This window comes from Hyla sarda, chromosome 1 (genome assembly GCF_029499605.1).
Source record: "Hyla sarda isolate aHylSar1 chromosome 1, aHylSar1.hap1, whole genome shotgun sequence".
Lineage (NCBI taxonomy): Eukaryota > Metazoa > Chordata > Amphibia > Anura > Hylidae > Hyla > Hyla sarda.
The window spans coordinates 449,366,150-449,388,355 of NC_079189.1; the positions used below are offsets into that span (position 1 = coordinate 449,366,150).

Here is a 22,206-nt window from a genome sequence, read left to right on the forward strand (position 1 = left end):
ATAAAATCACGGTAAAGAACCGCTACCCTCTACCTCTTATCTCTGAACTCTTTGATCGCCTCCAAGGTGCCCACATCTTTACCAAACTGGACTTAAGAGGTGCTTATAATCTCATCCGCATCAGAGAGGGGGATGAATGGAAAACGGCATTTAACACTAGAGATGGACACTTTGAGTATCTGGTCATGCCCTTTGGCCTGTGCAACGCCCCTGCCGTCTTCCAAGACTTTGTTAATGAAATTTTTCGTGATCTCTTATATTCCTGTGTTGTTGTGTATCTGGACGATATCCTGATTTTTTCTGCCAACCTAGAAGAACACCGCCAGCATGTCCGCATGGTTCTTCAGAGACTTCGTGACAATCAACTTTATGCCAAGATGGAGAAATGTCTATTTGAATGTCAATCTCTTCCTTTCCTAGGATACTTGGTCTCTGGCCAGGGACTACAAATGGATCCAGACAAACTCTCTGCCGTCTTAGATTGGCCACGCCCCTCCGGACTCCGTGCTATCCAACGTTTTTTGGGGTTCGCCAATTATTACAGACAATTTATTCCACATTTTTCCACCATTGTGGCTCCTATCGTGGCTTTAACCAAAAAGAATGCCAATCCCAAGTCATGGCCTCCTCAAGCGGAAGACGCCTTTAAACAGCTCAAGTCTGCCTTTTCTTCTGCTCCCGTGCTCTCCAGACCTGACCCATCTAAACCCTTCCTATTGGAAGTAGATGCCTCCTCAGTAGGAGCGGGAGCGGTCCTTCTACAAAAAAATTCTTCCGGGCATGCTGTTACTTGTGGTTTCTTTTCTAGGACCTTCTCTCCGGCGGAGAGGAACTACTCCATCGGGGATCGAGAGCTACTAGCCATTAAATTAGCACTTGAGGAATGGAGGCATCTGCTGGAGGGATCAAGATTTCCAGTTATTATTTACACCGATCACAAGAATCTCTCCTATCTCCAGTCTGCCCAACGGCTGAATCCTCGCCAGGCCAGGTGGTCTCTGTTCTTTGCCCGATTTAATTTTGAAATTCACTTTCGGCCTGCCGATAAGAACATTAGGGCCGATGCTCTCTCTCGTTCCTCGGATGCCTCGGAAGTAGAGCTCTCTCCGCAACACATCATTCCTCCTGACTGCCTGATCTCCACTTCTCCAGCCTCCATCAGGCAAACTCCTCCAGGGAAGACCTTCGTCACTCCACGCCAACGCCTCGGAATCCTCAAATGGGGTCACTCCTCCCATCTCGCAGGCCATGCGGGCATCAAGAAATCCGTGCAACTCATCTCTCGTTTCTATTGGTGGCCGACTCTGGAGACGGATGTTGTTGATTTTGTGCGGGCCTGCACTGTCTGTGCCCGGGATAAGACTCCTCGCCAGAAGCCCGCTGGTCTTCTTCATCCTCTGCCTGTCCCCGAACAGCCTTGGTCTCAGATTGGTATGGACTTTATTACAGACTTACCCCCATCCCGTGGCAACACTGTTGTTTGGGTGGTCGTTGATCGATTCTCCAAGATGGCACATTTCATCCCTCTTCCTGGTCTTCCTTCTGCGCCTCAGTTGGCAAAACAATTTTTTGTACACATTTTTCGTCTTCACGGGTTGCCCACGCAGATCGTCTCGGATAGAGGCGTCCAATTCGTGTCAAAATTCTGGAGGGCTCTCTGTAAACAACTCAAGATTAAATTAAACTTTTCTTCTGCTTATCATCCTCAATCCAATGGGCAAGTAGAAAGAATTAACCAGGTCCTGGGTGATTATTTACGGCATTTTGTTTCCTCCCGCCAGGATGACTGGGCAGATCTTCTACCATGGGCCGAATTCTCGTATAACTTCAGAGTTTCTGAATCTTCTTCCAAATCCCCATTTTTCGTGGTGTACGGCCGTCACCCTCTACCCCCCCTCCCTACTCCCTTGCCCTCTGGTTTGCCCGCTGTGGATGAAATAACTCGTGATCTTTCCACCATATGGAAAGAGACCCAAAATTCTCTCTTACAGGCTTCATCACGCATGAAGAAGTTTGCTGATAAGAAAAGAAGAGCTCCCCCCATTTTTTCTCCAGGAGACAAGGTATGGCTCTCCGCTAAATATGTCCGCTTCCGTGTTCCTAGCTACAAATTGGGACCACGCTATCTTGGTCCTTTCAAAATTTTGTGCCAGATTAATCCTGTCTCTTACAAACTTCTTCTTCCTCCTTCTCTTCGTATTCCTAATGCCTTTCACGTTTCTCTTCTTAAACCACTCATCATCAACCGTTTCTCTCCCAAACTTGTTTCTCCCACTCCTGTTTCCGGCTCCTCGGACATCTTCTCAGTAAAGGAGATACTGGCCTCCAAGAAGGTCAGAGGGAAAACCTTTTTTTTGGTCGATTGGGAGGGCTGTGGTCCTGAAGAGAGATCCTGGGAACCTGAGGACAATATCCTAGACAAAAGTCTGCTCCTCAGGTTCTCAGGCTCTAAGAAGAGGGGGAGACCCAAGGGGGGGGGTACTGTTACGCCGAGCGCTCCGGGTCCCCGCTCCTCCCCGGAGCGCTCGCTACACTCTCGCTACTGCAGCGCTCCGGTCAGATCCACTGACCCGGTGCGCTGCGATTCCGCCTCCAGCCGGGAACGCGATTCGCGATGCGGGTGGCGCCCGCTCGCGATGCGCACCCCGGCTCCCGTACCTGACTCGCTCTCCGTCGGTCCTGTCCCGGCGCGCGCGGCCCCGCTCCCTAGGGCGCGCGCGCGCCGGGTCTCTGCGATTTAAAGGGCCACTGCGCCGCTGATTGGCGCAACTGGTTCTAATTAGTATGTTCACCTGTGCACTCCCTATGTATACCTCACTTCCCCTGCACTCCCTCGCCGGATCTTGTTGCCATTGTGCCAGTGAAAGCGTTCCTTGTGTGTTCCTAGCCTGTGTTCCAGACCTCCTGCCGTTGCCCCTGACTACGATCCTTGCTGCCTGCCCCGACCTTCTGCTACGTCCGACCTTGCTTCTGTCTACTCCCTTGTACCGCGCCTATCTTCAGCAGTCAGAGAGGTTGAGCCGTTGCTAGTGGATACGACCTGGTCACTACCGCCGCAGCAAGACCATCCCGCTTTGCGGCGGGCTCTGGTGAATACCAGTAGTGACTTAGAACCGGTCCACTAGCACGGTCCACGCCTATCCCTCTCTGGCACAGAGGATCCACCTCCTGCCAGCCGGCATCGTGACAGATGTATTTTATATTTTGTTTGTATTGTATGAATTGTCATTTGGAAATATCATATAAGGTATAAAAACTGAAATTTGACTAGAAAAACCTCATGTATGTCCAATGACACCAATAAAAGTGGTACATTAGATAAGGGGTCTTGTAGCTTATTTTGTTTTCGGGACAATGAGCTTCAAACTATTCATTTTTAAAGGAGCATTCCAGGAATTTTTTTATTTGACTATGTTACTGTGGTGACCACGGGGTGTTGCAGTGAGTGGTGGAGTTGGATGGTATTAACCCCTGGGGCAAGATGTTGTCAACCCCTAATGTTCGTGATGCCAGGATGTGGTTGTTTGGCGTAATTTACCGCCGACAATCAGCCCAAAACGGCATATGATGAAGGAGAGTCCAAAGCAGGTTTTTTTATGCAACTTGAACTTACTTGTGAAGAAGGCATAGAACAGTCTTTACAAACAGCCAACTTCCACAGAGGTGACCAGGACACAGGGAACCTCTCAGGCTTTCTTGGACTTGTAGTTATTATAATGATGCTGCAGGCCTCTGTACTACTGTTATCACTTTGGTAGGGACAGTAGGGACTTGACTTGTACTCACAGATTTGATGTGGCTGCAGGTTTGTAGGCTTTGGCCTAGATATGCTGGACTTGACTTGTACAGGACTTGTGCATGCTTTTAGGTCCAGGAATCAAGAGAGTGAGAATAGAGACTACAGCCCCTTATATATCAGGGGACTGGACTAAAGACCATTGGTAGCTGGCAGCCTGTGGTTACCTGTGCCCATGGAACTCTGGATATATCACATGATCACACATCACATGACTCATCACATGACCGTAGGAAGGTCCTATACGGGGTAAATATCCTAACAACCTTCATATACAGTTTACATTCACTGTACAATGCTTATAATAAATGTACATACCTTATATACAACAGAATACAATATACTACCATAATGTCTTAGGGGGGAGCCCTTCAGGAGAGCCCTTTGGACCTGAGGGACTCTACCTGAGGGGACTTAAGGACTGTACAGAACCGTGTTCTGTACTGGGACACCACACTACAGTGGCTGTAAAGTTAGTGTAGTTCATAATATAGTGTCTTTTCCTGTGTGTGACTGTTTTCTCACAATTCTTATATGACTTTAACTCCAATATTTATTTTTAACAGCATACAAAATGATTGTTGTCATGCAGCTCATTTATGTTTCAATGGGTGGGGTGGCTGATGTGTGGCAGGGAGGAAAATGGAATTATGGGATTTGTAGTAAAAAAAAAAAAAAGAAAAGTCAAACAGGAAATACCAGTTCACAAAAAGCTAGCCACAGTGTTATGCTAATCTCAAAACATAGCCATTTAGCCCCAAGACAAGATCCTTCCTAAGCATGTCCATTACTGCCTGCCAGGTACGTACTAAAATCACCTTATGGTGGATAACCCCTTTAAGTTGTGATATCCACCTAAAAAGTTTCTATCTCACTGATAACTAACTATGCAGCAGTTTGCACTGAACAGGATAAAAAGAGAAGTAGGGATAGAACATTTTATAGTACAGTTGTCAAGCCAGCAAATAGAGTTCTAGTGTTAGTACAAGTGAGGCTATTGGAAAAGTACATGTTTAAAGGGGTATTCCATGATTTATTTATTTTTTTATTTGACCATGCTACAGGGGCTGTAAAGCAGTAGTTTATAATATACTGTATTTATCTGTGCATGATTATGGTCTCACAATTCTTTTGTGAGTTTTGCCCCAAAGTTTATTTTAACAGCAAACAAAATGATTGTTGTTTCAGGTTTTCCCAGGTTGCAGTGCGGCCCGAGACATTACATCACTATTCAGGTGATGAAAGGGAGCCTGTCCGGTTGGGGCATAGATCATTCTACAAGTATTTGTATTTTTGCAACAGCTGAAGGCACCCTGGTTAGAAAACAGTGGTCTTTTGCATGGAATGTAGCTTATTTGTGCTTCAAAGGGTGGGGTGGCTGATGTGTGGGAGGGAGAAAAGTGACCTCACACTTACAAATAAGGAATCATGGGACATTTAGTTGAAGAAGGGAAGCCACAGCGTTATAATAATCTTACAACATAGCCATTTAGCTCCGAGACAAGTGAACTGTGAAGGCTTTTTTAGATGTCGTTTGGCAAACTCGAATCTGGCCTTCTTGTTTTTGAGGCTCACTCTGGTGAAGTTTTCTCTTGATTGTTGGCTTTGACACACATACGCCTACCTCCTGGAGAGTGTTCTTGATCTGACCAACTGTTGTAAAGGGGGTTTTCTGCACCAGGGAAATAATTATTCGGTCATCCTCCACAGTTGTTTTCCTTGGTCTTCTGGGTCTTTTGGTGTTCCTGAGCTCACCGGTGCATTCCTTCTTTTTAAGAATGTTGCAAATAGTTGTTTTGGCCACGCCTAATGTTTTGGCAATCTCTATGTTTTTTTCAGCCTAATGATGGCTTGCTTCACTGATAGTGACAGCTCTTTGGATTTAATCTTGAGAGTTGACAGCAACATATTGCAAATGCAAATAGCACACTTGAAATGAACTCTGGACCTTTTATCTGCTCATTGTAATTGGGATAATGAGGGAATAATACACACCTGGCCATGGAACAACTGAGAAGCCAATTGTCCCATAACATTTTGGTCCCTTAGCAAGTGGGAGGCACATATGCAAACTGTTGTAATTCCTACACCGTTCACCTGATTTGGATGTAAATACCCTCAAATAAAGCTGCCAATCTGGAGTTAAAGCACATCTTGTTCATTTCAGAGCAGTTACTCCTGTAATTACAGTGAGATGAATCCTGTCCCTATATAGAATACTGCCATGCTCTATGCTGTTTGATGTTATTAGTAATTAGTTGTTATTTGTGTGACCTTGGTTATCATTCTTGTATTTCTAACATGTTTCTTACTAATGATCATGAAGCTAAAGCCGGTTTCTATGCAAAAAAATGTAACCAGTATTTCTACTGTCATATTATTTTAAATACCTGCTATACTCAGAAAAAAAGATGAAACTGTACTATAATTTTGGACAATAGAATAGGATTTAAATGCTTTCATTCTCAGCATTCCTTGGGACATAATTTGGGCTATAAAAGCAAGTAAAAATTCTAAATATAGACATGACAGTTTGAATTTGTTTGTCATAATGTGCAATGGATAGAAAGTTTAGGCTTTGTTCACATCTGCATTGGAGGTTTTGCTAGAAGTCTCTGTTACAGAGTCCATCAAGAATCCCAGACAAATTAGTGGATTAAAGGGGTTGTCCCAGCCTATTCTCTATTCACAGAATAGGGACGAAGTGTCCGATTGCGGGTCTTCAGACTGCTGGGACTTACCATGATCTTGAGAATTGGGGCCCAAATCTCTAATCAGAATGGAGAGGTGGTCACACATGCACATACAGCATGGTTATGGAGGCCACCTGAGACAGGTAAGTACAGTGCTCAACTATCTCAAGCGACCCCCATAGAGAATAAATGGACTGGCAGTATGCAATGGTGATCATGGGGGATCCCAGCAGTCAGACACATGATCATGGGGAAATGCTTGTGACTAATTATGACCAGTTATAGCGTCAGTGACTACTTAGTAGGGATTCGCATATGGCACATGACTTTTTCTGTGATAGCAAGAATGGACAGATATACCACCATCATGATAAGAATGATTATTTAAACGCCCATAGCACAGTGTAAGCAGCCTGATAGGGTAAAACCTGGTGACAGGATCTCTTATACATTTGTTCAGGGAGGGGGTTGGCAAAAAAAAAAAAGAATGCTCTCTTACATTTCTTGCTCCTGTACCACTGCTGGTATAATGGAGCTCCGCTGTCCTGTATTTCCTGATTTGGATTCGTGACATTATACTGCGGGCGTGTACGTGAGCTATGTTATAAAGAAAGGTAAGAGACAGTTCTTTTATCCTAACCTCCTTCCTGACCAGATTTTAAACAGACGTTTTTGATGGCCTACTACAACTAGGGCCTGATCATAGTCAGCTAGTGATTATGTGTTGTCCATTTCCCAAACATTCAGAGTTTACAGGACTGTACAGCACAGCAGACTGTACTTTTTTGTCCTGCAAAGTTAACGTAAAATGAGGTTAATCACTTGTTGCTTACATTCTAGCCATTTAAGTGAATGGGGCTTCTGCAGTATGTGGGGAAATTTTAAATTTTAGCACTTTCTCTAGCCTAGAGCACAGTCAGATGTATTTAATATTTTCACTGCATGCGAATTTATCAAATAAAGATATATCGATAAAATAATAGGGCGCAACACATAACCCAAGGGAAATTATTCAAGATAAGGCAGGGGTCCTCAAACTACGGCCCGCAGGCCACATGCGGCCGGCCGAGACACCCGCAAGGTGTTTTTGCCACCGCTGCCTAAGGACATCCCTGTGTCCCGAAAGGTGTTTTTGGGACACAGGGATGCCCCTGTTAACTCTCAGTGGCCCCGCGTTTACTTTAAAAACGTAAGGACCTCCGGAAGGTAGCGCACGCAGGGACATCACTGAAGTCCCGTGTGTGCGCCCTTAGCAATGGAGCGCGGAGGAGCAGAGCAGCGAGCAGGACGTGCGCTGGACAGCTTGGTAAGTGTTACTAGTGGCACGTCAGCTTCAGTGCTCCGACCACCACTCCTCCGGTCCTGGTACCTACTGCTATGACCGGACCGGAGGTCGGAGCACTGAAGTGGGGCAGTACACAGACAGACAACCTCCAGCCATACACTGTATGGCTGGAAGCTGTATGTCTGTGGGGGAACATACTGCCAGCCTAATGTGGGGGGAACTATACTGCCAACTAAATGTGGGGGAACTATACTGCCAACCTAATGTGGGGGAACTACAACCTAATGTGGGGTGAACTATACTGCCAGCCTAATGTGGGGGAACTATACTGCAAGCCTAATGTGGGCGAACTATACTGCTAGCCTAATGTGGGGGAACTATACTGCCAGCCTAATGTGGGGGAACTATACTGCCAGCCTAACGTGGGGGAACTATATTGCCATCCTAATGTGGGGGAACTATACTGCCAACCTTATGTAGGGGAACTACAACCTAATGTGGTGGGAACTATACTGCCAGCCTATTGTGGGGAAACTATACTGCCAACCTAATGTGGGGGAACTATACTGCCAACCTAATGTGGGGGAACTACAACCTAATGTGGGGTGAACTATACTGCCAGCCTAATGTGGGGGAACTATACTGCAAGCCTAATGTGGGGGAACTATACTGCCAGCCTAATGTGGGGAACTATACTGCCAGCCTAATGTGGGGGAACTATATTGCCATCCTAATGTGGGGGAACTATACTGCCAACCTTATGTAGGGGAACTACAACCTAATGTGGGGGGAACTATACTGCCAGCCTATTGTGGGGAAACTATACTGCCAACCTAATGTGGGGGAACTACAACCTAATGTGGGAGAACTATACTGCCAACCTAATGTGGGGGAACTATACTGCCAGCCTTATGTGGGGGAACTATACTGCCAACTAAATGTGGTGGAAATATGCTGACAACCTAATGTGGTGGAACTACAACCTAATGTGGGGGAACTATACAGCCAGCCTAATGTGGGGGAACTATACTGCCAGCCTAATGTGGGGGAACTATACTGCAAGCCTAATGTGAGGGAACTATACTGCAAGCCTAATGTGGGCAAACTATACTGCCAGCCTAATGTGGGGGAACTATACTGGCAGCCTAATGTGGGGGAACTATACTGCCAGCCTAATGTGGGGGAACTATACTGCCAACCTTATGCAGGGGAACTACAACCTAATGTGGGGGGAACTATACTGCCAGCCTAATGTGGGGAAACTATACTGCCAACCTAATGTGGGGGAACTACAACCTAATGTGGGAGAACTATACTGCCAACCTAATGTGGGGGAACTATACTGCCAACCTAATGTGGGGGAACTATACTGCCAGCCTTATGTGGGGGAACTATACTGCCAACTAAATGTGGTGGAAATATGCTGACAACCTAATGTGGTGGAACTACAACCTAATGTGGGGGAACTATACTGCCAGCCTAATGTGGGGGAACTATACTGCCAGCCTAACGTGGGGGAACTATATTGCCATCCTAATGTGGGGGAACTATACTGCCAACCTTATGTAGGGGAACTACAACCTAATGTGGTGGGAACTATACTGCCAGCCTATTGTGGGGAAACTATACTGCCAACCTAATGTGGGGGAACTATACTGCCAACCTAATGTGGGGGAACTACAACCTAATGTGGGGTGAACTATACTGCCAGCCTAATGTGGGGGAACTATACTGCAAGCCTAATGTGGGGGAACTATACTGCCAGCCTAATGTGGGGGAACTATACTGCCAGCCTAATGTGGGGGAACTATATTGCCATCCTAATGTGGGGGAACTATACTGCCAACCTTATGTAGGGGAACTACAACCTAATGTGGGGGGAACTATACTGCCAGCCTATTGTGGGGAAACTATACTGCCAACCTAATGTGGGGGAACTACAACCTAATGTGGGAGAACTATACTGCCAACCTAATGTGGGGGAACTATACTGCCAGCCTTATGTGGGGGAACTATACTGCCAACTAAATGTGGTGGAAATATGCTGACAACCTAATGTGGTGGAACTACAACCTAATGTGGGGGAACTATACAGCCAGCCTAATGTGGGGGAACTATACTGCCAGCCTAATGTGGGGGAACTATACTGCAAGCCTAATGTGAGGGAACTATACTGCAAGCCTAATGTGGGCAAACTATACTGCCAGCCTAATGTGGGGGAACTATACTGGCAGCCTAATGTGGGGGAACTATACTGCCAGCCTAATGTGGGGGAACTATACTGCCAACCTTATGCAGGGGAACTACAACCTAATGTGGGGGGAACTATACTGCCAGCCTAATGTGGGGAAACTATACTGCCAACCTAATGTGGGGGAACTACAACCTAATGTGGGAGAACTATACTGCCAACCTAATGTGGGGGAACTATACTGCCAACCTAATGTGGGGGAACTATACTGCCAGCCTTATGTGGGGGAACTATACTGCCAACTAAATGTGGTGGAAATATGCTGACAACCTAATGTGGTGGAACTACAACCTAATGTGGGGGAACTATACTGCCAGCCTAATGTGGGGGAATTATACTGCCAGCCTAATGTGGGGGAACTATACTGCCAACTAAATGTGGGGGTACTATACTGCCAACCTAATGTGGGGGAACTACAACCTAATGTGGGGGAACTATACTGCCAACCCTAATGTGGGGGATACTATGCTGCCAGCCTTATGTGGGGGAACTATACTGCCAACTAAATGTGGTGGAAATATGCTGACAACCTAATGTGGTGGAACTACAACCTAATGTGGGGGAACTATACTGCCAGCCTAATGTGGGGGAATTATACTGCCAGCCTAATGTGAGGGGATCTATACTGCCAACCTAATGTGGGGGGTACTATGCTGCCTACCTAATGTGGGGGGAACTGTGCTGCGTACTTAAAGGGGTAGTCCACTAATAAGATATATAAGTGTGCATAGGAATTTGTTCATAGTTTTGAGTCCAACGGTCTGAGGGACAGTGAACTGGCCTCCTGTTTAAAGAGTTAAGGACCCCTGCTCTAAGGTATTCAATATAGAAAATATTCAAATGCTCCAAGAAACAGATGTCCCTAGCCTGCCTAATAAAACAATGAAAACTAATAAGAGAAGAAAAACTTACCTCCCTCACTCCCTTATAGTCCCTGGTATCAGGGCGTCCCAGAGCTTCACCTGGAGCTACCTAAAGCTGCAGATTGGACATCATAGCGCCACTCAGCCACTCATTGTCTGCAGCAGTGTACAGTCTAGGCTAGTGATTGGCATGATCTGCAGCTTTGGGAAAAACAGTGTCACCAACTGATGGGGCACCCCAATGCCAGTGCTACGAGGGAGCAAGAAAGGGGAGTTAAAGTTCCCATTGTTTTATTAGCCAGCCTGGGGACAGTACTATAAAAAAAAAACGCTTGCTGCCAAATACAATATAAATATCTCTGGGACTTACACTTTAGTGCAGTTTTTGACTACAAAGCATCCACATCCTTTACTTCACTTAACAATAGGAGGCTTGAGCACTAGAAGTGCCTTGGGTGGCATGGAGTCCAAATACGGCCCTGGGTGGAATAACCCCTTCTAAACTGGTTTACAACTGGAACCAAGCAATATGTGCTCTATTGTGTTTTGTTTCATTTGTTTTCTTGTGTTTCAGTGGAGAAGTAAATAGGAGAAAATATACATATAATAATACATTTTTAGTTTAAAATAGTTAAGAGAAACAAAAAAGTGTTTTATGATTGTACACATACCTGGTGTCACTCGGCTTAATCTGCCTGTAGTGGTGATGCATAGTATGGTACAGCAAGCCAACGATAGTCGTTCGTGCTTAAAAAAATAAGAGTTAAAAGAAGACACATTACACACAAGTCTCACCCAGCTATGAAATATTCTACTCATATAAGAACATTCCCTTGTCAACACATCACATCCCCATCATAATTGATGCCACTGCATTGTGAAATTTAGGCTCCCTGCATTCCTGACATTTTAGTAGTACTACTCCTGTGGAGCATTCCTCAAGAAGAACTGATAAGTCAGGCTGTTCCAAGCACCTAACCCTTCCCCAGAATAAAAACATCAGAACAAGATGCTCTCTTTAAATCTACACAATGGAAACTGTAAACAAGTGGGAATGATTTAAAACGTGACATGAAATTGCTTTCCACAGAGTCTAATGAGACACAAAGCGATGGGGACAGATGTTTATTCTTTGGAAAGAATGTGAATACTTTGTCTGAACTTGGAAGTAGAGGCACAAAACGAGAAATGATTTATAAACAACATGGGGAAGCCACAAGTGGTTTTCACTCCCACTAGAACAGATATTGACAGGACAAAACTCATACAGGCTAGAGACGTTAACTATTTATCAACTAGCGCCATCCATTCTTATAGCAGCGAACAGTATAGGACTGCTTTAGAGCAGCAAATGCTTTAGAAAAGCTGTCCATACACCTTGGCCCCATTTATCTATGTTTGTGATATCAAGTGTCTATGAAAATTTTGGGTGTAAAATGCAACTTTTTATAACTTACAATATCACATGAACCAAGAGGCTTATAGTTTTGTAACTTTTATCCTATCTTTTACAATATTAAAAAGAAAGGGAAAAGTGGGCAAAGCTCCCAAGACTTATTTTATCAACTGAAAGAAGGGAAAATGGCACCATTTCTAATGTAAATGTACTGTATTTCCAATCATAGCAGCATGGATTTTATTTTACCTAAATGATAGGCCACATGGGACAAAGATATTAATAGTCCCGAGCCTTTTAAGAAATTTGACACAAATTACTTAAAGGGTAGCTCCCACCATCTAATTTTTTTTTTGTTGCTAGCCCGTTCCCCCCCCCCCCCGCTACGCCACTAGCCCCTTCCCTCCTCCCCCACCCCCCCCCCTCACCACATACCCCGTTCCCTCATTACACTTGCAGTAACTGCAGAGTCCGGCAGCGGGCGTGCAGGGACAGCGGCGGCGATGTGCGGGAGGAGTGGCCTCCCAGCTAGTGGCCGGGGTGCCAATGCGCGCGCTCCCGCCTGTCTGATTGACAGGCAGGGAGCGAGTGCAGCCTTACTGAAAAAGGACTGATTGCCACTCCAAAATCAGTCCTTTTTCAGTAGCCAGTTTTAAAATATAAATTAAACCTTTTTAATGAAAAATAATAATAAAAGTATATTAGAGATATGTTGTAGTACATAAGTACTACAACATATCAAAAAATAAAGTTGGTGACAGTGCCCATTTAACTGATGTATTATTTGCAGGTTTTGTGGGCCATTACCTTTTCCATCATCTATGGCTACATAAGAACCTGCCAAAACTTCCTTTTTAGAAACAAAGAGGAAATAATGAATTGGATTGTAGCACTATTGTCCCCCTAAACCCATATTGGTCAGAGACTGGAGAGTCTGGCGGCTTCTTTCCTCTCTATGTAGTTTTAGGAAAGATGAACAGATAACACAACTGGAAGATGAACAAATCTCATAAGTTTGGTTTACAACCAGTATGTACAATATCATGTGCAGACATATCTATTCACAATGAATACAAGAGGTATATAGTACAATACAATATTGAGATATGTTCACACAGTGTGAAATTGGAATTACAAACTTTTATTTTAACATTGTGTGCCACTTATCCATAGACTTACATCATAAGATTAAAAATGTTCCGTATTTTATTCTTATTTTACAACCGTATTTTGCTATTGATTTTACACTGTGGGACCATAGCTTTACTACTAAATACAGCATCCATTATATGACTTGTTTACAAACTAGTAACTTTATTTAAAGTTCACCATTGCTTATCTGGACAATAGCTGGAGGGCAGGGGAAACTCAATGTAAAAAAAGCAAAATCTATTTTAAGGCAATGTTTCATGCAAAAACATTAGGCAAATTAGCTCTCCAAGCAAGCGTCTTCTCCAGAAGGAAAAGGCAGCCATCTAAAAACAGCTGTATCAGGGTTATCATCCCTCATCATTTTGCTTCTTGGTCTGTTTAATGTCAGTAATAGTGTTACTCGCGAATATTCGCAATGCGAATTTTATTCGCGAATATCGCATATTCGCGAATTCGCGAATATTCACGAATATAGCACTATATATTCGTAATTAGGAATATTGTTTTTTTTTTCTTTTTTTCACAGTACACATCACAGTGATCATCCCTTTCTGCTTCCAGCTTGTGTGGTCTAAAGAAGGCTCTAATACTACTGTGTGAGACTGGCGTGCAAATTTTCGCATATGCTAATTTTCGCACATGCAAGTTTTAGTTTATGCTAATTTTGCATATGCAAATTTTCGCACATGCGAATTTCCGCATATGCAAAAGTATACCGCGAATATTAAGAATATGCGAATTTAGCGAAGATATGACGAATATTCGTCCATATATTCGCGAAATATCGCAAATTTGAATATGGCCTATGCTGTTCAACACTAGTCAGTAACAGCCTGGTTTTAATATTTTAAGCTAAAATTAAAATAATGAGGGAGATTTATCAAAACCTGTCCAGAGGAAAAGTTGCTGAGTTTCCCATAGCAACCAATCAGATCGCTTCTTTCTTTTTTCACAGGGATTTTCAAAAAGGAAAGACGATATCTGATTGGTTGCTATGGGCAATTCAGCAACGTTTCCTCTGGACAGGTTTTGATAAATCTCCCCCAATATTTTTTAAGGAAGTAATGTTCAGTGCCCATACTACACAGTGAATGGGTCTGGAAGCAGTTGACTCCCTTCATTGTGTAGTGGTAATGCATTGTTACCGCAGCTCAGCACCCATTCAAGTAAATAGAAGACAGGCTGCAGTAACCAGGCCAGGCCTTTATACAATGAATGGAGCCAACCACTTCTTGCCCCGTTTACTGTGTAGTGTGGGTGCAGAACAGCTTATAGGCAGGTATGGGCAACCGCCAATCAGCGATACATGGCCTATTCTGAGGATAGGACATCAATCATTTCAGCTCAGAAAACACCTTTAGGGAATGCTCACACGAGCGAATTTACAGCGTATTTTACGCTGCGGATCCGCTGGTGAAGGCCCGCTCTATGCTGTCTTTATATGTGCCTGCTCGTAGCGGCAATACGCCGCGACGAGCAGACACCCTGCAGCGATGTGCGCTGCTCTGAGCTATACTGCGCCTCGCACATCACAGTGTGTCTGCTCATAGCAGCGTACTGCTCGCGCTACGAGCAGGCACATGTAAAGACAGCATAGAGCAGGCCTTCACCAACTGATCCGCAGCGAAATACACTGCAAAAATCCACTCGTGTGAATGTACCCTCAAAATATTTTGTTTAGTAGAAAGTCAGGGGCATAGACACAGAGGGTGCAGAGACATTACCTGCTCCTGGACCCTGATATTTAAAGTCATCCTTCTGCCACATGAGAAGATGCAAGAATTTTGCACATGTTTGACGGAGGGGCTGTTACAGATTTTGTTCTAGGGCACAGGAGCTGTACATTATATCTCTGTAGATAGGTCTTTAATCTAATTTTTATTGCTATGGGTACTTTATTAGTTGTTTTGTTGTTTCTCAAGCAATATCATATTAGTAAAAACTGAAAATATGTATCACCATGTAGATTAATAGCACAAGTGAATAAGATCTTTTTTCTAGTTGCACCCCTAAGGCTGGGTTCACATATGTCCGGCATCCGGCATAGGTGAACTCAGCCTAAATCTCGACACAACTGATGCCACAACTGATGACAACTTTCATCAGTTGTATGGCATGCGGCATCCATTGTTTCTGGGCAACGGACAGGGGAGCGCAGCAAGCTGCGTTCCCCTGTCCGGTGCCCTCCTGCATGTCAAATCATCCGGCGTCAAAATTGAGACACTGGAGGATTGTGAACTGTCCCATTCAAATGAATGATATCAGTTCTAGCATCAGTTTCCCTCCGGTGCACGCTGGAGGGAAACTGTGCCAGACGACTGATATATGTGAACCCAGCCTAACTAATCTCTCCATTGCTTTCTACATAGAAGATTTTGTATGATTTGGGGATGACAGGCTTTAAGTTTAAATAAAGTGTAAGAAAACCATCATAAATCAGAGACAGATAGCACAAAATGCAAACATGATGGCACCTTATTTTAAATAGATCACTGCTACCGTGCCCTACAAGCCTTAGTGATTTAGAGGAAAGTGAGAAAAAAGAGTCAACTTTTCCCTCAACAAATTGATTGCCCTTCTGATGAAGAAAAGGTTACGTTTCACAAAGATATATCAAGTTGTAAGGCACAAGAATATATAAATTATTTAAACAGTCTTTTGACTGCTGGGAAGTAGCACATAATCATGACATATGGCGACACGAAGAAGGACAATTTTAGGCTACCATACTGAGTATAGAGACTAAAAAATGATTTAACTATTTTAATCTTGGTTAAAATTAGGTTAAACCTAAAGAAGCAAATAAAAGACAACAATTTACAACACTTGAAAAAGATTATTTTAAAAGTTTAGATGCAATAATTGCCAATTGGCCTCATGTCAACTCTGTTACCTATCAGAGACAGCGTCTTCTTATCTGTGCCTGACGCATATAGAGTATTTTACATTATCTCAGAACTGTATGAGCTAGATATTTAAAGTCTCTAGAGATTCTAATTTATCTTTACATGCAGTTAAAGCGTTTTATATAGAAAATCACAGCATTTCTTCCCTTAACTTCTACATTCTTGATGTGTAGAAAATATGAGCAAATGATGTCAGACTACTAAAAGTGGTTAAGGATGACTCAAAAAAAAAAAAACCCTGAGATAATGGGATATCTTATGTGGCTCTAAAGAGACAGAAAAGACACATTGTTTAACAGTTTTGCGGACTGTCTGGTGAATATAATTAAAGGAGAAGGAAAACGTATCCACTATCCAAAGGTTAGGGAATAAGTTTCAGATCAGGGGGCAGCAAGAACGGAGTGTGTCAACCCCCACACAAAGCGACGGTCGACAACCCCCCCCCCCTCCATATATCTCTATGGGAGAGCCAGAGATAGCTGAAGAGCACCTCTTTTTAATGCTTTTATATATATATATATATATATATATATATATATATATATACACTTTTATTCTTACTTTCCAGTGAAAATTTGCTAGGAACTGAAACGTGAAGCAGAGCACACAAATTGAAAGGTAAAGCAAGATGCTGGATACAACAATTGCTAAAATAAGAAGCTCCAGGTTTAAGTTCAAGTTCCAGGCATTTATTTGACATAGCAGTTCGATATCTGTCATGTCATTTAAATTTTTGTGTCCTTTGTGGTTGCCCTGGGGTATTTGCCAGGGGAATTTGATCCATGACAGATTTTAGTTGTATCTAGCTGTTGGTGTGGCTGGAGTCTTTCCAAGGTTATTTAAGGAGTAATTTTATTCTGTGCATTTGGTGGTTATATTGCATTTGACATTCAGTGTCTCTGATACCTTTGTTCTGTTTGGATGGTGTAGCTAGCACCCAGTTTGTTACTCTTAGTCTTCTGCTATTTTAGGGTGGTTCACACGGCCGTCTGTCACTGTTTTTTTCCCCCATTTAGGTTCCATTGTTTCTGTTTGTAAACGGATTACAAACGGTTGTAAAATATAATCCCATTGATATCAACAGGATTTTTTTTACAATCATTACACATCCGTTTGCACCCGTCTGTGCTCATTTCCATATTTTTTTATTGCAGGAGAAAAAACGGTGCATTCAGTATTTTTTCTCTCGTCAAAAAAACGGAAGAAAAAACGGATAGAGTAAATTTAATGTTGAAGTCTATGGAAAACGGATGAGCCTTTAATGTCATCCATTTGCATCCATTTTTTCAATCCCTTTTTTGATCCGTTTTTACTTCTGAGCATGCTCAGAACAAAAAAAATTGGGTTTATTAACTGAATAATAACGGATCCATACGGATGCAAACAGAAAGCATTTGTTTGCATCCATTATTGTCCGTTTTTTTTAAAGTCCTTTTGTATTTTTGACGGGAGAAGAACGGGGCGGGTCTAGACGGCCGTGTAAAGGCAGCCTTTCATCTGTTCTGTCTTTTCTGTTAGTGTTTTCTGAGTTTGTGTTGGCTAAAAAATGTGATCCTTGCCTGTTAGTGGTTTGCATGAATCAGTTTGCAAATACTACTATTATCCTTTACTGTCCTCCCAAGTGCATACTTGCTCACTCATCCATTGCTCCTGTCTGTTACAACCACCCCCTGTGAGAGGCTGCTCAATTGTCATGCAGGTACTACTATTCAGTCTTCCGGTTGAGTAGTTGATCATTATTCCTCATTTGAACCATGCTTGTGTGTATTTCCTTGGACGATTATTGGTGGGTCTTTCCATCCTGCTCTACTTTTAGCACCTTAAGGACCAAACCCATTTTGGTCTTAAGGACCAGACCAATTTTATTTTTGCATTTTCGTTTATTCCTCCTCGCCTTCTAAAAATCATAACTCTTTTATATTTTTATCTACAGATGAGTATGAGGGCTTGTCTTTTGTGCTACCAGTTGTCCTTTGTAATGACATCACTCATTTTACAATAAAATCTATGGCGCAACCAAAAAAATACTATTTGTGTGGCGAAATTGAAAAGAAAATCAGAATTTTTCAAATTTTGAAAGGTTTCATTTTCACGCTGTACAATTTATGGTAAAAATGACATGTGTTCTTTATTCTGTGGGTCAATAAGGTTAAAATGATACCCATGATTACCTACTTTTCTATTATTGTACCAATTTTTAACCAAATTAGTACGTTTAAAATCCCTCTATTTTGCCGACCTATAACGTTTTCATTTTTTCAGTATAAGTGGCAGTATGAGGGATCATTTTTGTGCCATGATCTGTACTTTATTGATACCACATTTATGTATATAAAACTTTTAATACATTTATTATAAATTTGTTTTGTAATATGATGTGACAAAAAAGCAGCAATTTTTGACTTTTTTTTTACATTCTCCGCCATTCACCATACAGGATAATTAACATTATATTTTAAAAGTTAAGACATTTACGCATGCAGCAAAACCAAATATGTTTATAATTTTTTTATTTATTTTTTTAAACTGACGTTTTACCTTTTTATTGGGGAGGGGAGTTTTCACATTTCTTTTACTTTGTTTAAACATTTATTTACTTTTGTTTTCTATTTATAGCAATCCCTTGACTGCTAATACTGTTCAGTGCTATGTATAGGGCATAGCATTGATCAGTGTTATCGGTCATCTTCTGCTCTGGTCTGCTCGATCTCAGACCAGAGCAGAAGACCTATGGCTGCCATTACAGATGATCGGATCATTGGGACAGCGCTGCGAGCGATCCGATCATCCATATTAGGTGCCGCACTGCCGCAGATGCTGTGATCTGTATTGATCACGGCATCTGAGGGGCTAATGGCAGACATCGACACGATCAGTGATCGACACGGATGCTGATAGCAGCTGGGACCTGCCGCGCATGATGCGGCAGATGGGTGCTTGCGGTCATGTCCATGATGTAAATGTACGTCATGGTACGTTAAGTACCACTGCACCATGACGTACATTTACGTCCGATGTTGTTAAGGGGTTAAGACGTGGAGGCAACCGTGTACAGAGATTTGTTATTAGGACCCTTGAAAGGAGGCTGCTTAAGATGAAGACCCGTTTTACAGCCTAAACATCTACTAGTATTGTTACACTTTATGATATACATATATTTAGGTACTGTATTTCTAACCACTGAACATACTCACCTGATAGAGGATAGAGGATAAAATGTCTGATCACAGAGGGTCCCAGCAGCAAGACCCCTGCGATCAGACATCTTATCTCCTATCCTTTGGATAGGCGATAAGATGCCTAGGGGTGGAGTACCTCTTTAAACATCTGTACAATAAAGGCTGTCTCTGGGGATAACCATGTACAGATTATATGTGCAGCTTGCTTGGCATTAAACGTGGTTTGATTATCAATGTGTTGCCTGGAATAGAATCTAAATACAATGAGCAAGACATTGACAAAAAACTCAGAAAGGAACATCACTCAATTTGCACGCAGTTAGTGCACAGAGATGCCTATTTAGCATTTTCTACTATTACCAGCAGCAGTTAGAAGTTTTCTTATAAAAAGAAAACAGGTAAACATGAACTTACATTTGATCATAAATGCTTCTCCAGGAACAGAGATGTATGACTGCCCTTCAGAAGGGAACCGGTAGTGGGGTAAGGTTAACATCTGTGGCACCTTCACCATGGCGTAATCTAAAAGAATCACAAAAAATTAGACCAGAAATTACATATAAACTGCAAAATTTATAGTTGAAATGTGGAGAAAAATGTCTCTTGCCATTCAAGTAATAGCCTTATAATTTAGCACAATTGTTGAGCACGCCTTGCTCTCCCAGAATGTTGTCTTACACACATGTTCAGACCTGCAAAGAACTTTCTTATCACAAAAGAATATACAGTATGTTTGTTGTTTGTCAGTATCACATACATGTTTTGCAATAAAAATAAACTTTTGGATTCAGGAAACTAGTGGACACAACATAAATATATATTTGAAAAAAAAACTTTTTAAATGTTTTTTTTATTTATTTATTTTTTTATTCTAACCACATGTCCGACCAATGAATCTGTTGTGGGATTTTTAAAGAGCACATGATAGGATGGCCATAATACAGATTTTGATTAAAGGGGAACTCTTTAATCAAAACTCTTTCAAATCAATTGGTGCCAGAAAGTTAAACAGATTCTATTTAAAAAGCTTAATCCTTCCAGAACTTATCAGCTGCTGTATGCTACAGATATACTACAGAGAAATTTGTGAAGTTCTTTCCAGTCTGACCACAGTGCTCTCTGCTGACACCTCTGTCCATGTCAGGAACTGTCCAGAGCAAGAGAGGTTTACTATGGGGATTTGCTTCTAATCTGGACAGTTCCTGACATGGACAGAGGTGTCAGCAGAGATATATATATATATATGTATATATATATATATATATATATATATATATATATATATATATTACGTACTGGAAGGATTTTTTAATAGAAGCCATTTACAAATCTGTTTCACTTTCTGGCACCAGTTGATTTGAAAACATTTGTTTTCCACTTGTTTCCCCTGGAGTTCCCCTTTAACTCTCTTAGGCTGCATTCACATCTCGTTTTGTACATACAGGCGCCGGTGGGGTGAGGGGCAAACCGGGCACCCCCGTACCCCAGCCGGATCAGCCCGTAAGTCCATTTACTTTAATGAGCCGCCCGTAGCCGACCAGAGTCAAACGGTGACTCCGGTAGGCTCAGTTTTGACCCATATGCGGTTTCCTGACTGGACCTCAAACCGTAGTATGCTTTGGACTTGATAAAGGGAGGAATCCCGAAAGCTTATCTCTACAAAATTCTGTTAGTCCAATAAAAAAGGTATTACAAGATACTGCAACATTTTTTGATTTGCATTTATATATATATATATATATATATATATATATATATATATATACCATATATGGAAGGAATATGGAACTATTTTCCATCCAGCTTTCTCTCCAATGGGAGAGCACAGTAACAAAGGCCATTTTATCTCCCAGCTTGTATATTTTCCCACACAGTGACAGCGCAGTGGATGACAGACACATGCATGCCTCTTGTCTGTATATCAAGCATCACTTAGGATACATGTTACTCTTCAAAGGAGATGTTTGTATACATATACCCAGCACTGGAAGGCTTCCATACATAACTTTGTATGAAACATGTATTTTAATTAAATAATTATAATGGAGATTCCTGTGGTAAAACAGGATCAAATGCAAACCCTGTAGAAAGTATACACAGCAGCTTTCTGCAAGTAAGATATTTTCCCTTGGCTTCTGGAATAAGCACCATAAAATAACACTCTTTATATCAGAGTGGAGACACTTAAGGGCACTTAGAAATGTAAGATTTGCTGCAGAAACTTCCTACTATAGCATTCATTTGAATACATGCAAATACTGTAGAAAGCACATAACTCAATTGTAAGGAATGGAATTTTCTAGTTGCAGATATTTTTATTATGCATCTGCCTTAATAAGGAATGCAGCATTTAACCCCTTAAAGACACAGCCAATTTTCGTTTTTTGACTTTCTTATTTTTTCTCCCTCGTCTTCTAAGAGCCTGAACTCTTTGAATTTTCCTTTGTAACAACCTTTATTTTACCATAAAATGTACTTCAAAATAGAAAATAAACTATTCGCTAGGTGAAATTGAAAAAAATATGTATGGGGTGGGGGTGTTTTTGCACTGTTCACTGTCTCCAACGTTGTATGGTGACTCTTCTTTGTGCCATAATCTATAGTTTTTATCAGTAAAATGTTGTCATCGATTGCTATTTGAACCATTTTTTGTGGTACAAGATGCCATAGCTGGCGTACATTATG

General features: G+C 42.2%; 1 protein-coding gene across 1 annotated transcript in view; it reads right to left on the reverse strand.

Annotated features, from left to right (window-relative positions):
* The window catches only part of ADGRD1 (adhesion G protein-coupled receptor D1), a 919,695-nt gene that overhangs the window by 759,234 nt on the left and 138,255 nt on the right, over nt 1–22,206 (reverse strand). Inside the window, exons 13-14 of the mRNA XM_056533246.1 lie at nt 19,936–20,043; nt 11,560–11,635 (exon numbers count right to left, since the gene is read on the reverse strand). Coding sequence (XP_056389221.1) covers nt 11,560–11,635; nt 19,936–20,043 — 184 coding nt within the window. The remainder of the gene's footprint in view (nt 1–11,559; nt 11,636–19,935; nt 20,044–22,206) is intronic.